The sequence below is a fragment of the Mobula hypostoma genome, chromosome 2 (genome assembly GCF_963921235.1).
Source record: "Mobula hypostoma chromosome 2, sMobHyp1.1, whole genome shotgun sequence".
Taxonomy (NCBI): Eukaryota; Metazoa; Chordata; class Chondrichthyes; order Myliobatiformes; family Myliobatidae; genus Mobula; species Mobula hypostoma.
The window spans coordinates 33,016,059-33,043,266 of record NC_086098.1 but is presented as its reverse complement, the minus strand read 5'-3'; the positions used below and the strand labels follow the sequence as shown (position 1 = coordinate 33,043,266).

At 43.2% G+C, this 27,208-nt stretch overlaps 1 protein-coding gene across 2 annotated transcripts in view; it reads left to right on the top strand.

Moving 5' to 3' along the window:
- The window catches only part of enpp4 (ectonucleotide pyrophosphatase/phosphodiesterase 4), a 45,352-nt gene extending 18,411 nt beyond the window's left edge, over positions 1-26,941 (top strand). Inside the window, exons 2-4 of one of the 2 annotated variants that reach the window (XM_063035187.1) lie at positions 4,635-5,528; positions 12,607-12,777; positions 23,728-26,941. In XM_063035187.1, the coding sequence (XP_062891257.1) occupies positions 4,700-5,528; positions 12,607-12,777; positions 23,728-24,095 (1,368 nt within the window). In that variant the 5' untranslated portion in view covers positions 4,635-4,699 and the 3' untranslated portion in view covers positions 24,096-26,941. The remainder of the gene's footprint in view (positions 1-4,634; positions 5,529-12,606; positions 12,778-23,727) is intronic. The other variant, XM_063035181.1, reaches the window with a different exon arrangement.
- Positions 26,942-27,208: the final 267 nt, after the last annotated feature.

Sequence of the window (27,208 nt, the reverse complement as noted above, 5' to 3'; positions counted from 1 at the left end):
CTGCCACCTCCAACGGGATCCCACCACTAAGCACATCTTTCCCTCCCCCCTCTCTCTGCATTCCGCAGGGATTGCTCCCTACGCAACTCCCTTGTCCATTCGTCCCCCCCATCCCTCCCCACTGATCTCCCTCCTGGCACTTATCCATGTAAGCGGAACAAGTGCTACACATGCCCTTACACTTCCTCCCTTACCACCATTCAGGGCCCCAAACAGTCCTTCCAGGTGAGGCAACACTTCACCTGTGAGTCAGCTGGGGTGATATACTGCGTCCGGTGCTCCCGATGTGGCCTTTTATATATTGGCGAGACCCGGCGCAGACTGGGAGACCACTTTGCTGAACATCTACGCTCTGTCCGCCAGAGAAAGCAGGATCTCCCAGTGGCCACACATTTTAATTCCACATCCCATTCCCATTCTGACATGTCTATCCACGGCCTCCTCTACTGTAAAGATGAAGCCACACTCAGGTTGGAGGAATAACACCTTATATTCCATCTGGGTAGCCTCCAACCTGATGGCATGAACATCGACTTCTCTAAATTCCGCTAATGCCCCACCTCCCCCTCGTACCCCATCTGTTACTTATTTTTATACACACATTCTTCCTCTCACTCTCCTTTTTCTCCCTCTGTCCCTCTGAATATACCCCTTGCCCATCCTCTGGCCCCCCCCTTGTCTTTCTTTCCAGACCTCCTGTCCCATGATCCTCTCGTATCCCTTTTGCCTATCACCTGTCCAGCTCTTGGCTCCATCCCTCCCCCTCCTGTCTTCTCCTATCATTTTGGATCTCCCCCTCCCCCTCCAACTTTCAAATCCCTTACTCACTCTTCCTTCAGTTAGTCCTGACGAAGGGTCTCGGCCTGAAACGTCGACTGCACCTCTTCCTAGAGATGCTGCCTGGCCTGCTGCGTTCACCAGCAACTTTTATGTGTGTTGCTTGAATTTCCAGCATCTGCAGAATTCCTGTTCTTTATCCTTAAATCCCGCCTGTTGCCGCAGAAACCCCTTTCTGTACCTCTCACTATGGAGTCCCCTACTACCACTGCTCTGCCTGACTTCTGTCTCCTCGGCTTTGTTTCAGCGCCAATTTTTGACTCGCAGACCTGTCCGCCTCTCAGACAGGCAATGTCTTCAGTCCTGACAGCTTCCAAGAGGGTGAACCTGTTTTCAAGAGGTACATCCCCCGGGGTCTCCTGTACTCCAAGCATCCATCCCTTTCTCATCGTCGCCCCCCTTCTCTCTTCCGGTATCTTCGGTGTACCGATGTCGCTGTAGGTCCTGTCCAGAAAACTCTCGGTTTCCTGGATGAACCTGAGGTCATCCAGTTGCTTCTCCAGTGCCTCAACTTGGTCCTTCAGGAGCTGAACTTGGATACACTTTCCACATTTGTAGCAGCCAGAGGCACCATCAACGTCCCTGACCTCCCATGTCATGCAAGCAGCACACTGAATCAGTTGACCTGTCATTTCTTCACCACTTCCCACCCTCTCCAACTGTGGCGTAGTCTCCTCCCTCAGCCTCCTCGCTGAAGACTCTCGAGACAAAGACTTGCACTTTTCTCACAAGGCACTTCCCTCAACAAGGCCGCTCCCCTAGAGCAAACCTTGATTATATTGGCTGATATTATGACTAATTCATTTCACTTGTCGCACCTGGGCCGACCTTGAACGTTTATTGCAGGCTGGTCCCGAACGGTTTTTAAATCAACCGCTCCTCAGCCAATGCCCTCACTCACTCCTTCACTTGTTGCACCTCGGCCGACCTCGAATGTTTGTTCTCTTAGGTTTTTAGAAATAGTTTCTATTTGCAGTTTCTGTATTTCAAATTTTCTAAGTTTCACTTTCTTTTCTTGCTCCCTTCATTTTTTGCCTTTGTTATAGTTTTCTGCTATTCTATGCATTCACCTGATTTTTGGGAATGAGTAAGTAGGGGGGGATTGCATTCCTAGAAAGCATGTCATACTGTGCTTTTCTGTAACACCAGTCTGAATTATCTGTACATGAATTAAGTGCAAGTTGGCCGAAAAAAGTTTGCATTTATTTACTCTTTTAACACGATGTTATTATTCCATATTCCAGATTTACTTGGTTGTAATTTGTGAATTCCGTATGCTTGTATTCCCATTTAACAGCCGTGACTCAAGGATTGCCTGTACAATTCCTTGTTTTACAAATAACAAGCATTTGTCAGATGCAGTCTCCAGATGTTCAAAGTCTAACATTTTAATTTTATGGACACAAGTTTGTATTAAAATATCGGTATTTTCATATAGTGACTTGAAACCACATGTAAAAAGGAAACATTAAAATACTCTAAGTTACTTTGCAGACTTCAGATGATTGCAAACACAAAATACTTTGCAGATGCTGGGGTCAAAGCAACATGCTGGAGGAACTCAGCAGGTCGGGCAGCATCCGTGGAAACGATCAGTCAACGTTTCGGGCCGAGACCCTTTGTCAGGACTGAAGAGGGAGGGGACAGGGGCCCTATAAAGAAGGTGGGGGGAGGGTGGGAAGGAGAAGGCTGGTAGGTGCCAGGTGAAAAACCAGTAAGGGGAAAGATCAAGGGGTGGGGGAGGGGATAGGCAGAAAAGGTGGTTGGAGGAGCAACACCTCATATACTGTCTGGGTAGTCTCCAGCCCCTTGGCTTAAACATTGAATTCCCCAACTTCCAGTAATTCCCTCCCCCTCCCTTCCCCCATCCCAGTTTCACTCTGCCCCCTCCTCCAGCTGCCTATCACCTCCCTCATGGTTCCGCCTCCTTCTACTACCCATTGTGCTTTCCCCTATTCTTTCTTCACCTTTCCTGCCTATCCCCTCCCTGCTTCCCCTCCCCCACCCCTTTATCTTTCCCCTTACTGGTTTTTCACCTGGAATCTACCAGCCTTCTCCTTCCCACCCTCCCCCCACCTTCTTTATAGGGCCCCTGCCCCCTCCCTCTTCAGTTCTGACGCAGGGTCTCGGCCCGAAACGTTGACTGATTGTTACCACGGTTGCTGCCCGACCTGCTGAGTTCCTCCAGCGTGTTGTGGATGTTGTTCAGATGATTGCAGTTCAGATCAACATGCAGTGCCCCTTCAGTCTAGCCTTAACAGTGGAAGGATCGTCATCACATAAAATAAAATTGTAGAGGAACTGCGAATGAGAAAAGGCTCAGTGTGGAGGATGGAGTGGCTCTGTCCTCGAACAGGATCTTTAACTACGTCATTACCAAGAGAAGAATTGTAGCCTGACTCTGGATGGGGGAGGATTAATATTTCTTTCAGAGCCCTGCCAGAAATGCTGATTTTTTTTTTAAAAAGCTGAATTCGATAACTTCTTTTTCCAAACATCTAAAATCCAATATTAACCACTCTTGCCAAAACTGCTTTGTGTCTCGGACTTTATTTAAAATTGCAGAGCAATCCCTGGTGACATTATTAGACTCTATTTATTTAATCTCTGGCTTTGCTTCCTTAATGTAGGTGCTTCTCTGCAAGTGAGAATCAGAATCACTTTATTGCCAGATGTGAAACATACCAGAATTGATGTGGCTGAGTACCAAGCATAAAACACAGGACAATGCAAGAATAGACAATACTATAGCAACCAATAATTTACAAGACAATAGTGCAAATGGCCGTGAGCAATCAACAATTAGCAGAATGGTCACATGAACAATCAAACTTGAATAAATTTGAACATATGAATAAATGAAATAATTATTAGCGGAATAAGGAGAGTGGGAAGGCCGTTTTACAGATGTTGTGCAGGGACAGTTAGGGATAATGGAGAATATGCTGTATGTGTGTGCAGCAAGACCTAGTCAACCTATATGCCTTATATTGGAAATGAAAGTAACGTTTAAACTACACATGCCAGACAACAAGAGAGGTCTCAAAATCACCACTTATTGCACGAGGTCATCAACATCAACAAATTCCATACTGTCGCCTTCTCAGAGCGTCACTATTTAACAGGGCCATTTTGCAAAGAATATGGCTGTAAAAGTGACCGACTTCCTAGCTTCATAAATTGATTTAGTTATCTTCGGGGCACAAGTCAGGAACGAATTGAAGTATTTTCCCTTTTCCTGGTTGAGTGCAGCTTGTAGGTACAGTTTAGAATGTTAGAAAAAAACCTACAGCACAATACAGGCCCTTCGGCCCACAATACAATGTTGAACTGCCATCCTAATATTTCATACTAACCATACATCTCCAGCACAAAATCCTCAGCACCATCTTTCTGTGACTTCTTCAATAGCATCTTCCAGAACTAGAAAGAAAAAGGGAAGCTCCAAATAACCATCAGGTCATGAACCAGTGTCATTGGAAAGGATATTACCATTTTTGTAGCATCACTAGGTCAAGATTCTTTAACTCCTTCCTTAGGACCAAATGGACTACAACAGTTCAAGAAGTGGTTCACTACCTCTATCTCGAGGGCCTTAAAGGACTGGAGATGATTGGGCATCTTTTCCATGATGGTTGTAATTCATGAATAGATTATAAGAAATGTTACTTGCTACTCTGTTTTACCTCCCAAATGCTATCATTCAAATGTTAATATTTATTTCCTGCTATAGCTTCTGGCAGTCATTTTTATAATTAACAATCTAGCCATTTAATGATATGTTTTAATATTTTCAGGGCATCAAGTTGACCTCACGGGAGATCTGAAAGACAGTGGAAGAGTTTGAGAAAACAATCCCACAATGTCTATTTTCTGGATTTATTTCATGCTGTTTGTATCTGTGTTCCTTGAGTGCCTCTGTAGTAGTACAACAAACAACTCTGACGTTAAGTTACTGCTCGTGTCTTTTGATGGGTTCAGAGCCAGTTACCTAGAACTTTACGCATTCCCTAACCTTCAGAAGATGATCACCAGTGGAACACTGGTAAAGCATGTAAACAATGTGTTTGTAACCAAAACCTTCCCAAATCATTACTCCATTGTCACGGGCCGTTTTGCAGAAAGCCATGGTGTTGTGGCCAATACCATGTACGATGCAGCCACCAACAAGAGTTTTTCAACCTTTGAGGATAAAGATCCGTTTTGGTGGAATGAGGCCACTCCAATATGGGTAACTAATCAACAACAGGGTCACAAGAGTGGTGGAGCAATGTGGCCTGGCACTGACGTGTTTATACACAATACAACCCCTTCCTATTACTTAAACTATAACTACAGTACTCCATTCAGCAAGAGAGTTGACCATATTATAGAATGGTTTACCAATTCAACAGGCCCCATTAACTTTGGTACATTGTACTGGGAGGAGCCTGATTCCACTGGACACCGCAGTGGACCGGACAGTAAAGAACTGAAGAACAAGTTGAAGGAAGTGGATAATAACATCGGCTATTTAATCGATCAACTTCAAAAAACTGGACTGTGGAACACAGTTAATATAATTATCACCAGTGATCATGGAATGGCACAGTGTTCTGATAAGAAAGTTATACAATTGGATAATTGTATTGGCCGTGGTAACTACACCCGGGTGACTAATTCTCCAGTAGCAGCTATATTGCCTCTTTCTGGTAAGTACTGATCGCCATAGTAACAGCTAAATAATTAAAATGTCTGGTCAACCAGTCTGTTTTTAAAAGTTATAATGTAAATGTTTTTAAGTTATGATGTAAATAGTTCTAAAAATTATAATTTTCAGATTCTATATTATATGGAAGCAAGTAGCAAAGCTGAGTACTCGTTAACAGCAATCCTTTCTTTGAAGAAATGTTAGAAGTCAAAATGAAACTAGGCAAAGAAAAGTTACCTCAGGAGAAAATTAATTCTTTCAGGACACAGTGAAATGTCAACAAACATTGAAGTAGCAAGAAGTAGACATTGGCTTGAACATGTTATCTAAATAAAAATGGAAATTATGTAATAATCTTTGCCTTAATTTTATTGCAGATATCATTAAATTGTATTCCAAAGAATTTAGATATTCTAATTATACATCTAATTATCTAAGTCAAGATATTAATTACTTCAAATAATTTAAACTCTAATATTAACCTAAATATTCTAATTACTAATCCTTTATGAAAATCCATAAAGAAGCACCATGTCTGTGCAGATTCGTATCATGGAGAAGGAAAATCGGACGTGGAGAGAATGTTTCCAATAGTGGAAGAGTCTAGGATTAGAGAGCACTGCCTCAACATAAAAGGACGTCCCTTTAGAACAGAGATGAGGAGGAATTTCTCTATTCAGAGGGTGGTGAAACTGTGGAATTCATTGTCACTGACGTCTGTGAAGGCTAAGCCATTGGTTATATTTAAGGTGGAAGTTGATAGGCTCTTGATTAGTAAGGGCATTAGAGTTTATGGGGAGGAGGCAGGAGAATGGGGTTGAGAGGGATAGTAAATCAGATCTAATTGAATAACAAAACAGAATGATGAGCTGAATGGCCTGATACTGCCCCTGTGTTTATATAATCATATGACTAGCATGTACCATTGACCAATGGTAGCGCTTTGATTGTACAAACATTATAGCAGCTCTGTTATTGGTTATTGTGTTACTCTTAACATAGAAACATAGAAAATACGTGCAGGAGTAGGCCATTTGGCCCTTCAAGCCTGCACCGCCATTTAGTACGATCATGGCTGATCATCCAACTCAGAACCCTGTACCTGCCTTTTCTCCATACCGCCTGATCCCTTTAGCCACAAGGGCCATATCTAACTCCCTCTTAAATATAGCCAATGAACTGGCCTCAACTGTTTCCTCTGGCAGAGAATTCCACAGATTCACCACTCTCTGTGTGAAGAATTTTTTCCTCATTTTGGTCCTAAAAGGCTTCCCCTTTATCCTCAAAATATGACCCCTCATTCTGGACTTCCCCAACATCGGGAACAATCTTCCTGCATCTAGCCTGTCCAATCCCTTTAGAATTTTATACATTTCAATCAGATCCCCCCTCAATCTTCTAAATTCCAGAGAGTATAAGCCTTGTCGATCCAGTCTTTCATCATATGAAAGTCCTGCCATCCCAGGAATCAATCTGGTGAACCTTCTTTGTACTCCCTGTATGGCAAGAATATCTTTCCTCAGATTAGGGGACCAAAACTGCACACAGTACTCCAGGTGTGGTCTCACCAAGGCCTTGTACAACTGCAGTAGTACCTCCCTGCTCCTGTACGCGAATCCTCTCGCTATAAATGCCAGCATACCATTCGCCTTTTTCACCGCCTGCTGTACCTGCATGCCCACTTTCAATGACTGGTGTATAATGACACCCAGGTCTCGTTGCACCTCCCCTTTTCCTAATCGGCCACCATTCAGATAATAATCTATTTTCCTTTTCAAAACAAAACAGCATTCCTCTTGTATGCTGTTTATAAATTTTGAAAATTTACGGATACAGAGTATTCATACAGGGGCCTTAAAGCAATAAGAATTTGATCAGAGTAGGGGTTCACTTAAGAGGAACAAGGTTTTGCCACCTCCTGCCAATACTTGTAGAATTCTTTTGTTTGATATGCAGGATGTGAGAGTTCATGGATATTATCCCAAGTGAATAGTTCTAATCTAGATTTCTTAGTTTCCGATCTTTCCGGTTCAGCCTTTAAACAAGGTTGAGTTGGTTGCACACAGAAACGGTATACGTTAAGGCAAGTCAAGTCACTTTTTATTGTCATTTCGACCATAACTGCTGGTACAGTACACAGTAAAAACAAGTCAACGTTTTTCGGGACATGAAACAATACAAAAACTACACTGAACTACGTAAAACAACACAAAAATCACACTAAACTACAGGCCTACCCATAAAGTGGACAAAAAGTGGACATAAAGTGCAAAAGGTGGACAAAACAGTGCAGGCATTACAATAAATAATAAACAAGACAATAGGCACGGTAGAGGGCAGTAGGTTGGTGTCAGTCCAGGCTCTGGGTATTGAGGAGTCTGATGGCTTGGGAGAAGATACTGTTACATAGTCTGGTCGTGAGAGCCCAAGTGCTTTGCTGCCTTTTGCCAGATGGCAGGAGGGAGAAGAGTTTGTATGAGGGGTGCGTGGAGCCCTTCATAATGCTGTTTGCTTTGCGGATGCAACGTGTGGTGTAAATGTCTGTAATGGCAGGAAGAGGGACCCCGATGATCTTCTCAGCTGACCTCACTATCCACTGCGGGGTCTTGCAATCCGAGATGTTGCAATTTCCGAACCAGGCAGTGATGCAGCTGCTCAGGATGCTCTCAATACAACCTCTGTAGAATGTGGTGAGGATGGGGGGTGGGAGATGGACTTTTTTCAGCCTTTGCAGAAAATAGAGACACTGCTGGGCTTTCTTGGCTATGGAGCTGGTGTTGAGGGACCAGGTGAGATTCTCTGCCAGGTGAACATCAAGAAATTTGGTGCTCTTAACGATCTCTACGGAGGAGTCGTCGATGTTCAGCGGAGAGTGGTCGCTCCGTGTCCTCCTGAAGTCAACAACCATCTCTTTTGTTTAGTTCACATTCAGAGACAGGTTGTTGGCTCTGCACCAGTCCGTTAGACGCTGCACCTCCTCTCTGTATGCTGACTCATCATTCTTGCTGACGAGACCCACCACGGTCGTGTCATCGGTGAACTTGATGATGTGATTCAAGCTGTGTGTTGCAGCACAGTCGTGGGTCAGCAGAGTGAACAGCAGTGGACTGAGCACACAGCCCTAGGGGGGGGCCATGATCAGTGAGGAGGAGGAAGAAGGAGTGCTTAGTATTGGTTTGCTGTTGCCATGTGTGCCCAGACACAGTGGAAAAAATTGTTTGCCCGCTATCTAAGCAGATTTGGCATGCACGAGTACATCATGTAGTACAAGAAAACAGGATGCAAACTGCAGTGCTGCAGTTACAGTGAAAGTGCAGTGTGGATCAACCAATAAAGTATAAGGGGCTACAACAAGGTAGATTGGGAGATCAAGAATTCATCTTTAGTGCATGAAAAATCTATTCCTGAGCAAGGATGGTCCAGAATTAGGTTTATTATCACTGATACATACTGTGAAATTTGTTCTTTTGTAGCAGCCGTGCTACAAATATAAAAATTACCACAGTTTCAAAGTAAATAATAGCAAAAAAAAGAGGAATAATGAGTTAGTGTTGATGGTTTTGTGGACTATTCAGAAATCTGATGGAAGAGAACAAGACATTCTTAAAATGTTGAGTGTGGGTCTTCAGATTCCTGTACCTCCTCCCCAGTGGTAGAAATGCAAGAGGGCATGTCTTAGATGGTGATTGTCTTTAATGATGTGGGGGGAGGCGGGGGCTGTGCCTGTGATGGCACTGACTGGGTTTACAACACTCTACAGCAGTAGTTCCCAACCTTTTTAGTGTCATGGACCCCTACCATTAACCAAGGTTTCCATGGACCCCAGGTTGGAGAGCCCCTGACAGCAACCTCTTTCAATCCTGTGCATTGGAGCCTCCATATCTGGTGGTGATGTGACCAGTCAGAATCCTCTCCACCTTGCATCTGTAGAAATTTACCGGAGTGCTTGGTGACATCACAAAATCTCCTCAAATTCCTAATAGAGTCTCCAACATGCCTTCTTCGTGATAGCATCAGTGTCTTGGGCTCAGGATAGGTCTTTTGAGATGTTGGCTGTTGCCCAAGAACCTGAAGCTGCTTGCCCTTTCCATCATTGACCCGTAAACGAGGACTGCAGAATGTTCTCTCAGCTTCGCCTTGCTGAAGTCCACAATCATTTCCTTGGTCTTGCTGATGCTGACTGTTATTGTTGCAACACCACCCAACGAGCCGATCTATCTCCCTCCTTTTTGCCTCTTCATCGCCATCTGAGAATCTTCCCACAACAGTGAATTTATATATGCCACTTGAGCTGTGCCTCCAAGAGGTCTATTCAGGAGTGTGCAGACGGAAGCTATCCTTGAGTTTGGTGGTACATGATTTCAAGCATTTTTATCTTCTGCCTGACTTTCTGCAGGACATTTTTTTTTTAAGTTACCTGTTGGATTGTATTTTTATCGACTAAAGTACAACTCCTAAACCTTAGGTTCACATTTCAATCTATTAATCTACAATTTTAACATCTTTAAATAGAACAGTATCTGGAAAATCTGCTTGTCCAACATGGAGATCTCAAGCAGGCCAGAATAATGGAGTTTTATTGAACTGTTGAGGATAAGACTGGCCATGGTATCAGAGGGAGGACGTTGACCAGAGGAGGGGTGTAGACGGTGAAAGTAAAGGGCAGAGAGCATTTCTGGAAGCACTGATCAATAACTTTGAATTGTATGGTGTCTAGCTAGTGACAGTGTGAGGAGTATCTTTAATTGGCTTGAGGAAGGTAACATGGCCCATGTTTGGGAAAACAATGTAAGTCACCTAAGACATAGGAGCAGAATTGGGCCCATTCAATCATGTTTGTTTTATTTTCCTTAGTCATCTGATGCCCTTACTAATCAAGAACTTATCAAACTGTGTTTTAAATATACCCAATGACTTGTCTCTTTGGCAATGATTCCACAGATTTACCACCTTCTTGCTAAAGAAATTCCTCCTCATCTGTATTGTAAAGGGGTATCCTATTCTGAGGCTGTGGCCTCTGGTCCTAGATTCCCCCACCATAAGAAACATCCACTCTATATTCACTCTATATATGCCTTTCAACATTCAATAGGTTTCAAGGAGAAACCACCTCATTCTTCTGAACTCCAGCAAGTACAGGAAAAGAACCATCAAATTCTCCCCATACATTAACCCTTTAATTCCTGGGATAATTCTCATAAACCTCCTCTAGGCCTTCTCCAATGCCAGTGCATTCATTCTTAGATATAGGACCCAAAACTGCTCACAATACTCCAACTGTGGTCAGACAAGCAAGAGGTTCTGTTTAGGGAACACAGTGGAAGATGCTGAAGAAGACCTCTGTGAGAAAATTATTATAGAGATAATGAAATGGTGGAAGTAAATACCTGAATGAATTGGGAACTAATGGTCCTATTTCTAGGCAAACACATTCTTCAGAGAAAGAAACAGTACCATTTGGACTAGATGCTCCTGGAATTTCATAGGCCTTGGTCCACACAAGCAAATATATAAAGGCCTAGAAATTAGATACTGTATCAATAGAGTTGAGGGGTTGATCATGAAGCATACCAACTCCTGCCTGAGAGTGACTTAGGTCCACTCCAATATGCCCACGTCACAACATGTGACAGCAGATGCCAATTCATTGGCTCCTCACTAGACAATGAAGATGCGTATATCTGGATGCTCCTCACTGGCTACAGCTTAGCATTCAACATTTTCGTCCAGTAGAAACTAATCACTAAGTTCCAAGACCTGGACCTCGGTACTTTTCTGTGCAACTAGTTCCTCGATTTTTGTCACTTGAGGGCAGTCAATGATGTGGAATCCATTGTTGCCAATCCAGTAAGTATGGATTGACGACAACAACATCCTCCTCAATCACCATCAGCACAGGTGCAATACGTGGCTGTGTGCTTGCCCCCCCCACCCCTGCTGCTCGACTCACTATATAGCAATGACTGTGAGGCCAAGCACAGCTCCAATGCCATATTTAGGTTTGGCTGACACCACCGCTATTGTTGGCCGAATCAATAATGGTGACAAATCGGCCTATGGGAGGGAGACTGAAAATCCAGTTGATTGGTGCCACAATCAAACTTCTCAGTCACATCAGTAAAACCAAAGAGCTGGTTATCAACTTTAAATTCCTTGGCACTCTCATATCAGAGTTATCATTGGGGGATTGGAGAAAGCCAGTAACTTTAAATTCCTTGGCACTGTCATATCAGAGTTTTCATTGGGGGATGGAGAAAGCCAGTAACTTTAAATTCCTTGGCACTGTCATATCAGTTATAGGACCAGCACATAAATGTCATAACAAAGGAAGCACTACTTTCGCAAAGTTTCCGTGTATTCGGCATGTCACCTGAAAATCTGATGAACGTCTAGTGGAGAGTATCCTTGCTGGTTGCGTCACAGCCTGGTAAGTTAACACCAATGCCCAGGAACTAAAAACTCTACAGAGCTTGGTGGATACAGCTCAGGCCATTACAGGCAGAGTCCTCCTCACCAGTGAGCACACTCACGAGGAGCGCTGCCTGAAGAAGGCTGCATCTATCATTGAAGAACCCGACATCCAGGCCGTGCTCTCTTTTCTCTGCTTCTGTTGGGTAGGAGGGACAGAAGCCTTAGATACCACACCACCAAGTTCAAGAACAGGTTCTACAACCATCAAGCTCCTGAACAGGCAGGGATAATTTCACTCACCACAACTCTGAACTGATCTCACAACCTACTTACTTTTGAAATGGGAATGAAAAGTGTTTGTGCCAATTCTGAATGGTATGACGTGTGCTAGAACCACTGATTACAGTTAAGTGGAAACTCGTCTACTCCAACTTGCTAATAACATGCATCTAGTTAAAGCAACCTTAATTGGACTGAGGGCTGCGTCACTGGGTCAGGATCTGAGCTACAGTTATTCAAATTATAATAGACCAATTAAATATGAAAATATTTTAACAGGCAGTATTGGGCAGGCATTTCAGTATTGTTTCATTTTCCTTTTCTCCATTTGAATTTATTTCATTTGATTAGTTACGACATTAAGATGTCATTCCTTTTGTTTTAAACAGATGTAAACTACGTATATAAGTTGCTGTCAAACTGCGATACACATATGAAAGTTTATTTGAAAGAAGATATCCCAGACCGTTTTCACTACAAGCACAACAAAAGAATTCAGCCAATTCTCCTTGTTGCTGATGAAGGATGGACAATTGTTCAAAATGGATCAATTACACAATGTAAGTCCAGAGTGTAAAAGGCTATTTTGCCATTTGCTTGCCATAACTAATCTGAAATGAGTTGTATTCTGGTGTTGTTTCAGTTTGTTTTATTAGGGTATAAAATAATTCTACCAATGAGCATTAAACCCTCAAATGTAATCATTAAATCAGTAGGACCAGGCAGAGAAATAATCAATAATCAAGTCAAAATCAAATCCAATCGTTTAATTGTTATTCAAACCATACACGGATGCAGCTGAAGAAGACCAGCTTTCCTCTGGGGCCGAGGTGCACAAACATACACATGCATTCAAAATAGCGAGAAAGGAAAAAATAAGAACATAGTCACGTAAGAAAATACATATTTAGTCCAAGAGCGACAAGTCCCGCATATTGATGGTTTCCAGCAGTCCATCCCGTAATTCCGCTGATCCAACACTGGAGGGCTGCACCGACAGAGAGGCCACCCCCCAACCAAGCATGGACACCACGCTACAACGCAAGGCCACAGCTTGAGGCCTAGTCCTTGCTACAACTGAGGCGACATTGCTGCCTTGCCGCCTGTTTCGCCACCAAACAAGGGAAGCAGGCCTGTGGTAATCGGTGTCCAACAGTGTCTTGCGATCGCAAAAGAAATGTCCAAGACAGTTACTCACGGTTTCGCCACCTTTGCACCAACAGCATTTTCTGCACCCAGGTCAGCTCTTCCAAACCCAATCCGCTCCCCCCACCCCTACAGTCCAACTAGTGTGACCTGCCTCCCTTGGCCCAACTGCCCAGCCCAACCCAACTCCCTCGGTCTGATGGTCTGACACGATGGACTGACCTGCCTTCTCTGAACCGCTGGCTGGTGCTTACGATATTCCGAACAATGAGCAGCTCACTGATGTGGTAGACCTGCTGGACACATAGTTATTGGAGTCCATTGTAGTCTTACTGTGCATAAAAAGACATTTAACAAAGAAAAAAGCACCTTTGGTTAGCCCATGAGAGGCCGCTGCCTGTGTACACACTGCCATCTTACCAGAAGTCTACTAATAAATTGAACATTTATTTTAATTAACAAAACATTCAAGGTTACAAACTGCAAGGAGATTGTCATGGAGTTTTTAATATGTAACAATAAAGTTATTTTCTAATAATTGCATGTGGATAAACATTCAGACATGAAAATTATTTACTGAAGCAAAAACTTTGCTTTCTAAATGGAAGTACAGTATCTTGAAAAATATATTCAGCTCCCACAAGTCCTTGCACAAAAGGGTATTTGTGTATTTTCACATTTTCCTATCTCATTTTCTAAATTTGAAATTTTAGAGGAGGATTTTTTGAGCTAATCTACAAAACATCGTGCATCATATCAAATCAAAAGAAAAATACCGAAACCAGTCAGCAATTTACTAAAAATTAAAAATCAAATTGTGAGACTAAAAAAGTATTCATCCCCTTTATAATTACTGGGTTAACTTTCCATAGGTGCAATATACTGTATTAACTTACCAACCCACTCATTTTGTTGATGCAAAATGTTGGAGGATCATATGTTTTTAATGAATTAATAAGAATAAATATCCCTTTTCTCTGTAAGATCCAACAGTACGGTAGATTTTCAACATACCAGACCAAAATGAAAACAAAAGAGCATTCAAGACAAGTCAGGGAGATGATAATAAAGAAGCACAAATCTGGGGAGCATCTTAAAGGCACTGAACTTAACTTGAAGCTCAGTGCAGTCCATCATGAACCCACAGCCACACAGCCTAGGCCAGGCCGCCCCTTTAAACTTAGTTGTTGAAGAAGAATGGCACTTGGAAGAGAAGCTACTGTGACACCAGCAGTCACTCTGAGTCAGTGGCTGCAACTGGAGATGGCTCCACTATCTCTAAGGCCTTGCACAAAAAGGGTATTTGTAGTTTATGGAAGAGTGGCAAGGAAGAAGCCCTTAAAAATCCTTGCCAATAAAGATTTTGCAAAGCATCACTTATACAATATTGTAAAGTCACGGAAGAAGGTCTCGAGGTCGGATGAGACTAAAGTGGAGTTTTTGACCTTAACACTAAGAGTGTGGTGTAAATCTAATACTGCCAGGTAACACCATCCCTACTGTAAAGTATTGCGGAGTTAACATCATGCCATGAGGTTGCTTTGAAGCAGCAGGGACGGGAAATCTGGCAAGATTGATGGGAACATGATAGTTGCTAAATATAGGGAGATCCTGGATAAAATCTTGCTAGCCTCTGCCAGAAAGCTTAAACTGTCTTTCAGCAGGACAATGACCCATGGAGTGGCTTCAAATGAAGAACATTGATGTCCTTGAGTCAGAGTGCTGAGTTTAACCTGATGAAACGTCTCTGGCAAGCCCAAGATTACTGCCCACTACCACTCCCCAAACTTGGCACAGTTTGAGCAATTTTGCAAGGAAGAATGGGCAAATTTTGTTAACATGTGGTGCAAAGCTAATAGAGGTTTCTCTGCAAAGGTTACTACTATTTGTAATAGCTGTGAGAGCAGGCTCAACTATGTACCTAGCAAAGGGGGATGAATACTTATGAACTGCTGACATTTCAGGTTTTGAATTTTTTGTTTTTCATGTTTTTCAATTTTCCCTGTTTCTTGGGGCTCCGCTGTGGGGAGAATAAAGGAGCATGTGATTCACAAATTAAAAATACTGAGTTAATTTGATCAAAGTCCCTGTTGTAATACTCAATTATGTGAACAAAGGGTTGGGGGCTGAATACTTTTATAAGGCACTGTAGATGAAAGAGTGAGTGACCGTTGTTACGTACCCCGTAACTGGGTTGCCAAACTAGCAGAAATGGATCACTCAGTTGGAGTCCGTATTACTGAAACTAAGAAAGTTTTATTAAAGAAACAAGCAACACAGTACTCTAATCAAAAGGATAATAAATGCAACAGTTCAGCAATGATAAACACACATGTACACAGAATTAGGATAACAGGATCAATCAAGCTCTATCGTCGTCTAGGAGTAAATGACCAGTTTCAAAGTGACGCAAAGTTCAGTTCAACTGAGTTCAGTTCAGTTCACAGTAATCACTGCCGTGGCGATGGACAGTGGGGGGAAGGAGAGAGAGAGAGCAAAAACAAATGAATATTCAAACGGCTTCCACACAGACCTTCGATATTCTTCGCAGCCAGCTTTCGGGCGAGCCCTTTGTGATGTCTTCTGAGGTCACCGACTGTGACCCCTCCGTTTCCAGATACGATCGTTTCTCTGTGGTGAACCTGGCACCCAGGCAAGGGCGGACACACACCAGGTTCCCGCCGATTGTACCTTTCCACCCTGTGCGTCTATGGCTTGGTCCTGCGACCAGCCCTCCAAAACTCCCACCGACTTGTGGGAGGCGCAAGGCTTCCAGGGTCTCGTTACCTCGTGGTGTCGTGTGTGTCTTGCCTTAGCGAACCTGTCCCTTTTTTTCCCCCTGCTGGGGTATCGCCTGTCCATCACTTCAAACAGTTCAGGGTTCAAAAGGGAGCCGATCTTGACAGCTCTCCTTCCATCCCTTCATTAACATCTCCAAATGCTGCTCCATTATTTTCCTTATCTCTCTTTCTCCTGAAGACAGGTGGCAGACCAACTGCTGATCCCACTGGTGCCAGCACAGGACAGTTAACATCTTAATCTATGTGTACTCTCGTCACACCCCTCACCTTTAAGGATTTTTACGGGGGTAAAAATTACAAACATGAATACATTATTTGATACACACAAATATACATCTTCATCAGCTACTTGGCTAATACAGCGAATTTTAAGTTGTCAACACCTTGACAGTCAGCAATCACATTTTCCGTTCCTTTTATATGTGTAATTTTTATATCAAATTCCTGTAGCACCAGACTCCAACTTAGCAATCTTTTGTTTTTATCTTTCATAGTGGCCAAAAACACTAAAGGGTTGTGATCAGTGTAAATTACCAGTGGTTTCCGTGCTGGGCAAATATAAACTTCAAAATGTTGCAATGCTAGTATGGCCAGTAACTCCTTTTCCACAGTGGAATAATTTCTCTGATGGGTATTAAATTTCTTGGAAAAGTAAGCGACTGGGTGCTCAACCCCCTCTTTGTCGGTCTGCAACAGCACCGCCCCGGCTGCTTCGTCGCTAGCATCTGTTGCTAGGAAGAAGGGTTTTGAAAAATCAGGCGCATTTAGCACAGGATGGTGACACAGAATCGCCTTCAGACTCTCGAAGACTTGTTGGCAAAGGTCGTTCCACACAAACTTCGCATTCTTTGGCAAAAGCTTAGTGAGAGGGAGGGAAATATCCACAAAGTTTTTGCAAAACTTCCTATAGTACCCCACCATCCCCAAGAACCTTCTCAGGGCTCTCTTGTCTGTCGGGGTGGGGACCTCCAAGATAGCCCGCACCTTAGCCTGCATCGGAGCCAGCTGCCCCTGTCCTACCACAAATCCCAGATAAGTGACCTTCGCGTGGCCGAACTCACTTTTTGCGAGGTTCACTGTCAGGGTGGCTTCGGACAGCCGTTTAAATAGCTCCTCTACCGCCACAATGTGCTCCTCCCATGTGTCACTCCAGACCACCAAATCATCAATATATGCTCCTGTGTTCCTTAGTCCCTTTATTACTGAATTAATCATCCTCTGGAAGGTCCCTGGGGCGTTTTTCATGCCAAAAGGTAGAATATTATACTAGTATAAACCGGAGGGGGTGACAAATGCCGAGATTTCTCTAGCCCGGTCGGTTAAAGGAACACACCAGTACCCTTTCAGCAAATTGATCTTGGTGATGTACGTAGCTCTCCCCACTTTATCGATGCAATCGTCTACCCTTGGGATGGGGTAAGCATCAGTTTTTGTGATGGCGTTCACCTTTCTGTAATCTGTACAGAATCGGATGCTCCCATCGGCTTTCGGGACAACCACACGGGGATGCCCATTCCGACTCGGATGGCCTAATAATATCTGTGGCTAGCATGTGTTCAATTTCTTTCTCCACTAGCTTGCCCTTCTCCAAGTTCATCCTATAGGGGTGTTGTTTAATAGGCTGGTCTGAGGTGACCACAACATCATGCACCGTCCCTTTGCATCGCCTCGGGACATCGGGACATACATCTGCATGCTGGTGAATTAGCTTTATCAATGGCCCGCTTTGTTCGGGGGTTAGGTGAGAGACCTTATCAGCAAACTTAGCCAGAACAATAGAGTTCTCCAATCGGGTCGGCACCATATTCATCTTTTCGAGATGGGTTTTCCCCGTCTCATTCGACACCCCAGCCTCATTAATTTCCGTGATAACACCAACCGGGTTTTCTTTCTGATCGTGGTAGGCTTTTAACATGTTAATGTGTACCAACTGTGTGGGTTTACGCCTGTCTGGCGTTTCGATAACATAATTCAAAGGGTCTATCTTTTTAATTACCTTGTACAGACTGTGGAATCTCGCCTGGAGGGGGTTGGCTACCACTGGGAACAGAACTAAGACCCGATCGCCCACTTGGAACACTTTTTCACGGGCACGCCTATCATACCATTTTTTCGTTTTAGTCTGGGAGTGTCGCAGATTTTCTTTGGCAAGGTCACAGATCCTTTCAAGCCTCTCACGAAATTTTAAAACGTAATCAATCACATTAACTTGGACTGCCGGACTGGACCATTGCTCTTTTAGTAAGGTCAGGGGTCCTCTGGGCCGATGACCAAAGACGCGCTCGAATGGACTGAACCCCAATGACTCTTGAACCGTGTCCCTCACGGCAAATAAGAGGAGGGGCAAAGCATCATCCCAGCTCCTAGCGTTTTCTTGACAGTAAATTTTAATCATGGTCTTTAATGTGGCATGGAATCTTTCCAACGCCCCTTGTGACTCAGGGTGGTACGCGGAGGCCAAAATCTGCTTTGCTCCCATCTCATCCAACATCCGTCGGAATGTGTGAGATGTGAAGACACTCCCCTGATTCGACTGGATTTCCCTGGGCAGCCCCACCATAGTGAAAAATTTCACAAGCGCCTTTACCACTGCGGGAGCCTTTACGCTGGCCAGGGGCACCGCCTCCGGAAACCTGGTGGCGGCGCACATCATAGTCATCACATACTCCCGCCCACTCGCAGTTCTGGGCAGGGGACCGACAAAATCCACAATTATTCGGGAAAAAGGTTCCCCGAAAGTGGGTATCGGTCGAAGGGGCGCTTTAGGCAGGACCTGATTTGGCTTTCCCACCACCTGACATAAATGACATTGCCTACAATATTCAACAATATCCTTCCTCATGTTCGGCCAGTAAAACTCTTTCATAATTCTGTCGACTGTCTTCCTCACCCCAAAATGTCCACCGAGGGGTACTTTGTGGGCCAGGTTAAAAATCTCGCCCCTATAAATTTTCGGCACTACCACCTGGTGTACAACTCCCCACTCCTCATCTGTGGGCACAGTACGTGGTCTCCATTTCCTCATTAGTACTCCCTCCTTCACATAATAACCTACTGGCTCCCTTTTTAATTCTGCATCAGAGAGAGCTGTCTCCGCCAAGTCCATCAGCTCCTCGTCTCGCTCCTGTGCCTGTATAAAGTCTTTCCTGGCTAATGCCAAGTCTGCCTCAACCCCCTCACCTCCTCTTGTTCCACCACGCTCCTTCTTTTCACTTTCTACCCCCTCCTCGTACAAGGCTGGCAGAAACGTCTCAGCTAGCTGTATCTCAGCCTCTGCTGCCTTCCTCGACATCCGCCGAGTTACTGCGCAAACGGGATAAACCTGCGAGTCCATGGGCGGGGCCTCAATGCTGGCAGGCTGACTTGTCAATCTCACGGCTGGGAACACAATTCCCCCGGCGAGGTCATTACCGAGCAAGACTTCCACGCCTTTCATCGGTAATTCGGGCCTCACCCCGATCGTGACTAGTCCAGAGACTAAGTTGCTTTGTAGGTGTATCTGGTGCAAAGGCACGGCTTCAGTCCCTTTTCCAATGCCTTTGATCACACTGACCTCCCCAGTCTCGGTCTCTGAACTAAAATCTAAAACACTCCTCAAGATCAGTGACTGACAAGCTCCCGTGTCTCTCCAGATCCGTACTGGAACTGGGTTTAACCCCTCCTTCACCGACACCAATCCGGCCGAGATAAACCTCTCGCGCCCTTCCTGAACTTTATCCGACCTCCTCTCTCCTGGAGGTTGGTTTGCCGGCTCAATACAGCCAGTCGGAACCCCCGTTTTTCCTTTTCCCGTCTCCTTCTTTGGGGCAAAGCACCTGGACGCAAAGTGTCCGACTTTCCCACAATTATAACAGACGACCCCAGGAGACTTCCTACCAGACTGCTCCCAGTCTACCTTATCCTTTTCACTAGTCCCCGGCTTACTTACTGACTTTTCTGGCGGACTCTCCCCGCCAACCTGACGACCCTTCTGGTAGCCTTTACTCGGGGCAAACTTCATTTTATGCGTCAACGCGTACTCATCCGCCAACTTAGCAGTTGTGGCTAACATGGCTGCCTCTTTCTCATCTAGGTAGGGTCTCATACACTCAGGGACACAACCTTCAAACTGCTCAATCAGGATCAGCTGTAGCAGTCTGTCATAATTCCCATCTACCCCCTTCGAGGCGCACCAACGCTCACAATATGTCTGCATCTCACGGGCAAACTCTAAATACGTGCGGTCCCACTGCTTCCTCGCATTCCGGAACCTCTGCCGGTATGCCTCTGGGACCAACTCATAAATCCTGAGGATGGCCTCTTTCACCACATCATACCTCTGGGCATCTTCCGCGGACAAAGCTGAGTAAGCTTGTTGGGCTTTCCCTTTCAGTACACTCTGAAGAAAAACAGCCCACTTATCCCTCAGCCAGTCCTGACTTGTAGCAACTTTTTCGAAATGGAGAAAGTACCGATCCACATCGGTGTCGTCAAATGGGGGAACCAGCCTAACCTCCGGGGTCGCCCTGAACCCTCCACCTTGGTTCGGCATGGGCCCCTGCTCTGCCCTTATCTTTAACTTCTCCAGCTCAAATTCCCTTTCCCTCTGTTTCTCCAACTGCCTCTCTTCTCGCTCCAACTGTCTCTCTCTCTCTCTTTCTCCTGCCTTTCTAACTGCTTCTCTTTGTGTTCTAACTGCCGTACCCGGAACTCGTGCTCGAGTCTCAGTTTTTCAAGCTGCACCTGTACCGCGTCTCTAGCAGGTTTTTCAATAGACACCACCTCCAGCTCCCCTTGGGGAAACACACCTTTAGATACATAGTGCTCTACGATAGCTCTGTGTATCTCCTCTCTCCTCATTGTCGACTTCCCCTTAACAAGATTCAACCGTTTGGCCACAGCTGCCAATTCCGCTTTCCTGGCATCCTCTAATGCCTCCAAGGTCGGCGCCTTTATAAATTCCTCAATCTCCATTTCTGCTGTTTGTCTTTTCTTTCTTTTGGGAATTTTAACCCAATCAATTTACTCCGTTCCAAATTTAGCGTTCAAAATCGCGGACGAGAACCCCACTTATGTTACGTATCCCGTAACTGGGTTGCCAAACCAGCAGAAATGGATCACTCAGTTGGAGTCCGGATTACTGGAACTAAGAAAGTTTTATTAAAGAAACAAGCAACACAGTACTCTAATCAAAAGGATAATAAATGCAACAGTTCAGCAATGATAAACACACATGTACACAGAATTAGGATAACAGGATCAATCAAGCTCTATCGTCGTCTAGGGGTAAATGACCAGTTTCAAAGTGACGCAAAGTTCAGTTCAACTGAGTTCAGTTCAGTTCACAGTAATCACTGCTGTGGCGATAGACAGTGGGGGGAAGGAGAGAGAGAGAGCAAAAATGAATGAATATTCAAACGGCTTCCACACAGACCTTCGATATTCTTCGTAGCCAGCTTTCGGGTGAGCCCTTTGTGATGTCTTCTGAGGTCACCGACTGTGACCCCTCCGTTTCCAGATACGATCGTTTCTCTGTGGTGAACCTGGCACCCAGGCAAGGGTGGACACACACCAGGTTCCCGCTGACCGTACCTTTCCACCCTGTGCGTCTGTGGCTCTGTCCCGCGACCAGCCCTCCAAAACTCCCACCGACTTGTGGGAGGCGCACCGCTTTCAGGGTCTCGTTACCTCGTGGTGTCATGTGTGTCTTGCCTTAGCGAACCTGTCCCTTTTTATCCCCCTGCTGGGGTATCGCCTGTCCATCACCTCAAACAGTTCAGGGTTCAAAGGGGAGCCGATCTTGACAGCTCTCCTTCCGTCCCTTCATTAACATCTCCAAATGCTGCTCCATTGTTTTCCCTATCTCTCTTTCTCCTGAAGACAGGCGGCAGACCAACTGCTGATCACTGGTGCCAGCACAGTACAGTTAACATCTTAATCTATGTGTACTCTCGTCACACCGTGAATTTTCAGTTTTGTGCAAGGGTGTCACTAAACTCACAGTATATAGAAAAGCAAAGAAAACCATTTTAGCGAGAGATGTAGCCGCAGAAGTATCTACCAAGAGCGTTATGTGCCAGGTCGTACCAGTTTATGTCTGCAAAGCACACAAAATGCTGGAGGAACTTAGCTGGTCAGGCAATATCAATGGAAAGAAATAAACAGTCAGTGTTTTGGGCCGTGACTGGAAAGGAAGAACAAGTTGTCAGGTGATAGGTGAAACCAGGTGAGGGGGAAGGTAGGTAGGTAACGGTGGAATCAAGTGAGAAGCTGGGAGGCGATAGGTGTAAGAGTAAAAGACTGAAAAAGAAGCAATCTGATTCAGGAGAGTGGACCATGGGAGAAAGGGATGAAAGGGCACCAGGGAGAAGAGAGGGGAAGAGAAGAGGTAAGAGGGGAGCCAGAATAGGAATGGAAAAGTGGAGGGAGGGTGTTAGAAATTACCAGTAGTTAGATAAATCGATATTCACATTGTCAGGTTGGAGGCTACCCGGACAGAATATGGAGTTGCTCCTCCAACCTCAGAGTGGCCTCGTGGCAGTAGAGGCCACGGACCAACATGTTGGAATGGGAAGTAGAATTAAAATGGGTGGCCACCAGGATTCAGTTAGTTGAAGTATTCCAAGTCTTTTAACACTTGATCCTTTTCAGTGTCTTGATAGATCATTTAATGTTTTAAAAATACTTAGAATCATTGTAAATTCTGACACTGTTTTAATTTTAATGTCAAAATATTACAACTCGTATACTTAAAAAGCTAAAAATTTCGAGATCTGCAGATTCCACAGTGAATAAGTTTGACCTAGCCTCTCACCTTAAACTAACAGACCTGCATTTTAAATATTATCAACCTAGTTCAATGGGAACTGAAGCTGCTTTCAGTACCTTTATCATAGATCAAGGATTAAAACATTTAATATTATGTAGCATTGATTGTACAAGAAAACTTACTGCTGGGAAGAAAAATGTGCCATGAACTACAGTCAAGGACCATTGGAATTGCTGCCATGCCTTTATCATAGTTTTGGGGTGGAGAGGCCAACGTGTGAGAACGTGATAGGGGCATGCACTGGGGAGATTTGCCATTCTTGCTGAGTCGAAGAGTGGTGGAGAGTATCTTTTGGGTGGATACAACAGTCCTGCTAAACAAAGTCAGGGGTAGGGAGAGGCTCTTCTCTAAAGTCAAAGACTGAAAGCTAATCCAATAGAGGACTTTCAAATTTAAAGCATAGTTAGTAATAGTTCCTCATTTTTGGGATGGAGATGCTAAATTATAAACTCAAGTTTATGAAATAAAAATGACTCCTTTTTATCAATAATTACAGACCATTGGAAACTTCTTTAGAAAGTGATAAGAAAGTGTCATTCACTGTAATGTGGGGAACATTGATGCACTGAAGGGAAGGTGGGTATGTTGTCCAAAGAGAAAACAAAATATTGGTAGTGTTAAACAAAGCAAAAGGAGCATAAAAGGTAAACATTTGGACAAATTCTATGAAATACCTGCTGCAGGGCACAGAAATATTTTAACTTGTTATTCTCAATGAATGGAAAATAAATGTGATATTTTACATTTCTCATCAGTGGGTGACCATGGTTACGATAATGCTTTACCCAGCATGCATCCACTTCTGGTGGCTTATGGACCAGTTTTTAAAAGAGGTTATAAAATAAACTCCATCAACAACATTGATATCTATCCGCTGATGTGCCGGATCCTTGGACTGAAGGAGGAGCCCAACAACGGAACTTTCGGAAACGTGCGATGCTTATTGGCAAGTGAGTCATGTGTGGGCCTGCCTGATGTGATTGGAATTGTGATTGGGTCCTTGATGATACTGATTACAGTGTTGTGCCTTCTAATACTACTGAAAAAACGAGCAACGCCTCGGCGTGCATTTGCACGTCTCCAGCTACAGGATGACGACGATGATGATCCTTTGATAGACTAATTTCAATGTGTCTAAAGAGTTAACTATAATTGTCAACAGTAAAATATATTTATCATCTTAGGACGACAAAAGCTAACATGATTACGTCATCCACCTCTCAGGTTGAGGAACTCCTCAATATCATGCATGATAAAGTCATACAAAAAAAAAACAAATCATCCGAAATGTGAGATAACTTTGCAGCAAGCAGTGAGCAAATCCTCTTTGATTTAGTAAGATGAAGTAATTTCTCCCAGTCATTGTGCTTGTTTACTTCATGGCATTTATCTGCATCAAGTCATTATTGATATATCAGAACTGCAAGAGCTTACGCACAGGTTATGTGACTTCAAAAAGAACAATAAGGTCTGATGCTCACCTGGAAATGCTGAGATTATTTAAGTATAGGATCTGTAATTCAGCAAGGCAAGGGTTAAACTGAAGGAATGCAGAATGGAGGAAAAAATTGCATTTGTGAGAGTTATTTTAGCTTGGGCACTTTGAGAAGTCACAGATAGCTCTAGTACTCCTGGAGTGCTAGGTTGTTTGTTTAAACATTTTATGATCTGTTGGTGATTAAAGAGTTAAATTTTGCCAACAGTAGATGAATATTCTTAACTATTTGAAGTTGCTTGATTGTCTCAAGATTGGTAAAACTGAAGTATAGAAAAATATGGGGCGGTGGGGGGGAAGTCTCTTGGCAACCTGTCGAATATTGAGTGGCCTGGATAAAGTGGATGTGAAGAGGATGTTTCCTATAGTGGGTGAGTCTAAGACCAGAGAGCACAACCTCAGAATTGAGGGGCGTCCATTCAGAACAGAGAGATGAGGAAAAATTTTTAGCCCGAGGGTGGTGAATCTGTGGATTTTATTGCCACAGATGGCTGTACAGGCCAAGTCATTTGGTATATTTAAGGCAGAAGTTGATAGGTACTTGATTAATAAGGGAGTCAAAAGCTTTGGGGAGAAGGCAGGAGAATGGGGTTAAGAGGGATTATAAATCAACCATGACAGAATTGCAGAGCAGACTCAGTGGGCCAAATGGACTAATTCTGCACCTATGTCGTATGGTCTTACAGTAAAGATTTTAGTCAAATAATTTTAGGCAGATTTGAGATTAATTTTTATGTAATGGGAAAATAGGTTGTATTTCTAGATTATCAAAAGTACTAGAACAAAGTGTTTTAAATAAAGTTTAAAATATTAATCAAATTATCTATTATGAAAACTAGGCAACTAAAATGTGCTTTTCCATTGTTACTGTTATAGTCAAGCTGTCTTTAAGATTTAATGCTTCTAATTGCAATGTACTTTGATGCCAATTAATTTTATTTTTAAAGTGGTATCCCATTAAGTTTTAGCTGCAAGTATCCAAATTCCTTGAAACTTTGAGCTAAAATTAACAAGCGATGATGTGTAGTGGCTTTGACACAGTGGTTAAGGATTAAATTATACTTCCTTCATTATTTCAATATTAGATGGAAAGTGTCACGATGTTTCAAATGATTAAAATAAAGTCTGTGTGGAATTTATATGTCACAGACTGACCTCCAATAGATTCCATGTTTCTATAATGGAGTGCAAAGCTCTGGGGGGTGGGGTGTGGAATCAGTAATGTACTGACCATGTTATACAGTATACCAAACGTTCTCTTCAAGTGCACTGGGCCAAGGTATACGATTACTGTCTGGTTTATATTGTTATATTGGTAGTCAGGGTTTATAATTAGATGTTTTTAAAAAAAATGAGAGCATTCTCATTCTATTTTAACTTAGATAACATTTGAATAGCTATCAAGAAATAATTAATCTCTAATCACCAAAATTTATACTTGTGTCTGTCAAAGTGTTACATCACTTTAATACTCCAAATAGCAATCTTTTCATGACTAACCAACCTCTTAAATAGGGACTACAAAGATCTAAGTGCTCAATATTGCAAAGATATGCTTCCAAAGGAAACCACTTTAAAAGTTAAAATGCATGTGTCTTAGAGATATCTCATGCCAGTGAGGTACCATCTTGAGCCTTTGAAAACTGTCTCATTTTTTATAGTTCTATTTTACAATATATAGTGTGTTTACTTCCAGTTTGTTAGAAAAGCCAAATGAAAATAAATATGAGCATGAAGAAAATAGAATCAAACAAATGGAACGTATAATTTTATTCTTTGTCTCTGGCCTTCCTCCTGCCCAGCACCCAGTAAGCAAACTAAATCAGCACAATCAGCACTTCCTCACTGGTTGTTAACCAACTTTGGTGCAAGATATGGCACTGATTCTTAAAACTAACCACTCCTTACCATTTTACCTGTATTATTGAAAGTTGAAGACAGCTGTGTCTAATTGAATTTAAATGGACTACTGTAACAAATATGTGGTGATTTTAAAATAATCGGAAGATAAACTGTAAATATTTTTTCCAGATAAGTCCACTTTGGATCTAAAAAGAAAGATTTATAAAAACAAGCTAAAGAGAACAATGCATTCAGGAATTGCCACTTATCTGTCTCATGTATTTGAATTTTGAAAAAGTGGTTAATAAATATTTTACTTTTGTAAATAGCAGATTCTGGTTTTGATTTTTTTTTGCAATATATGGATATGTCACATCAGTGAGGTAATTGCCCAATTACAATAGATGGAACTTGGATGTGGAAACAAAACAAACTGAAACTGTTCTCACAGATTCACCCTGACAGTTTTTTTGCCCAGGAGATTCAAGTGACAAGACACTACCACAAGGGTGTTCTCCATTTGTGTTCATTGTTGATAGCCTTACAAATGATTAATAAATTACATAGGCAACACTCATTTTTGTCTGTCCGAAAAATAGGAGGCAACTAGTATTTTGTAATTTTGGATGTCTTATCAGATTTGAATACATGCAAAATAAACTTGTGTTGTAAATCTAACTATGTAAGCTGTGAATCTTGCCCAGTGTTGTAGCAGCTGATTATAATGTTGAGGGGTACTTGGATATTAAATCCAAATCAAAAGTTAGGTACCTCTGATGCTCCAGAGTCATTTCAAGTTAATGCAAGTTAAAGAAACTACCTTTTAATGTTAGCAACACACATCAAAGTTGCTGGTGAACGCAGCAGGCCAGGCAGCATCTATAGGAAGAGGCGCAGTT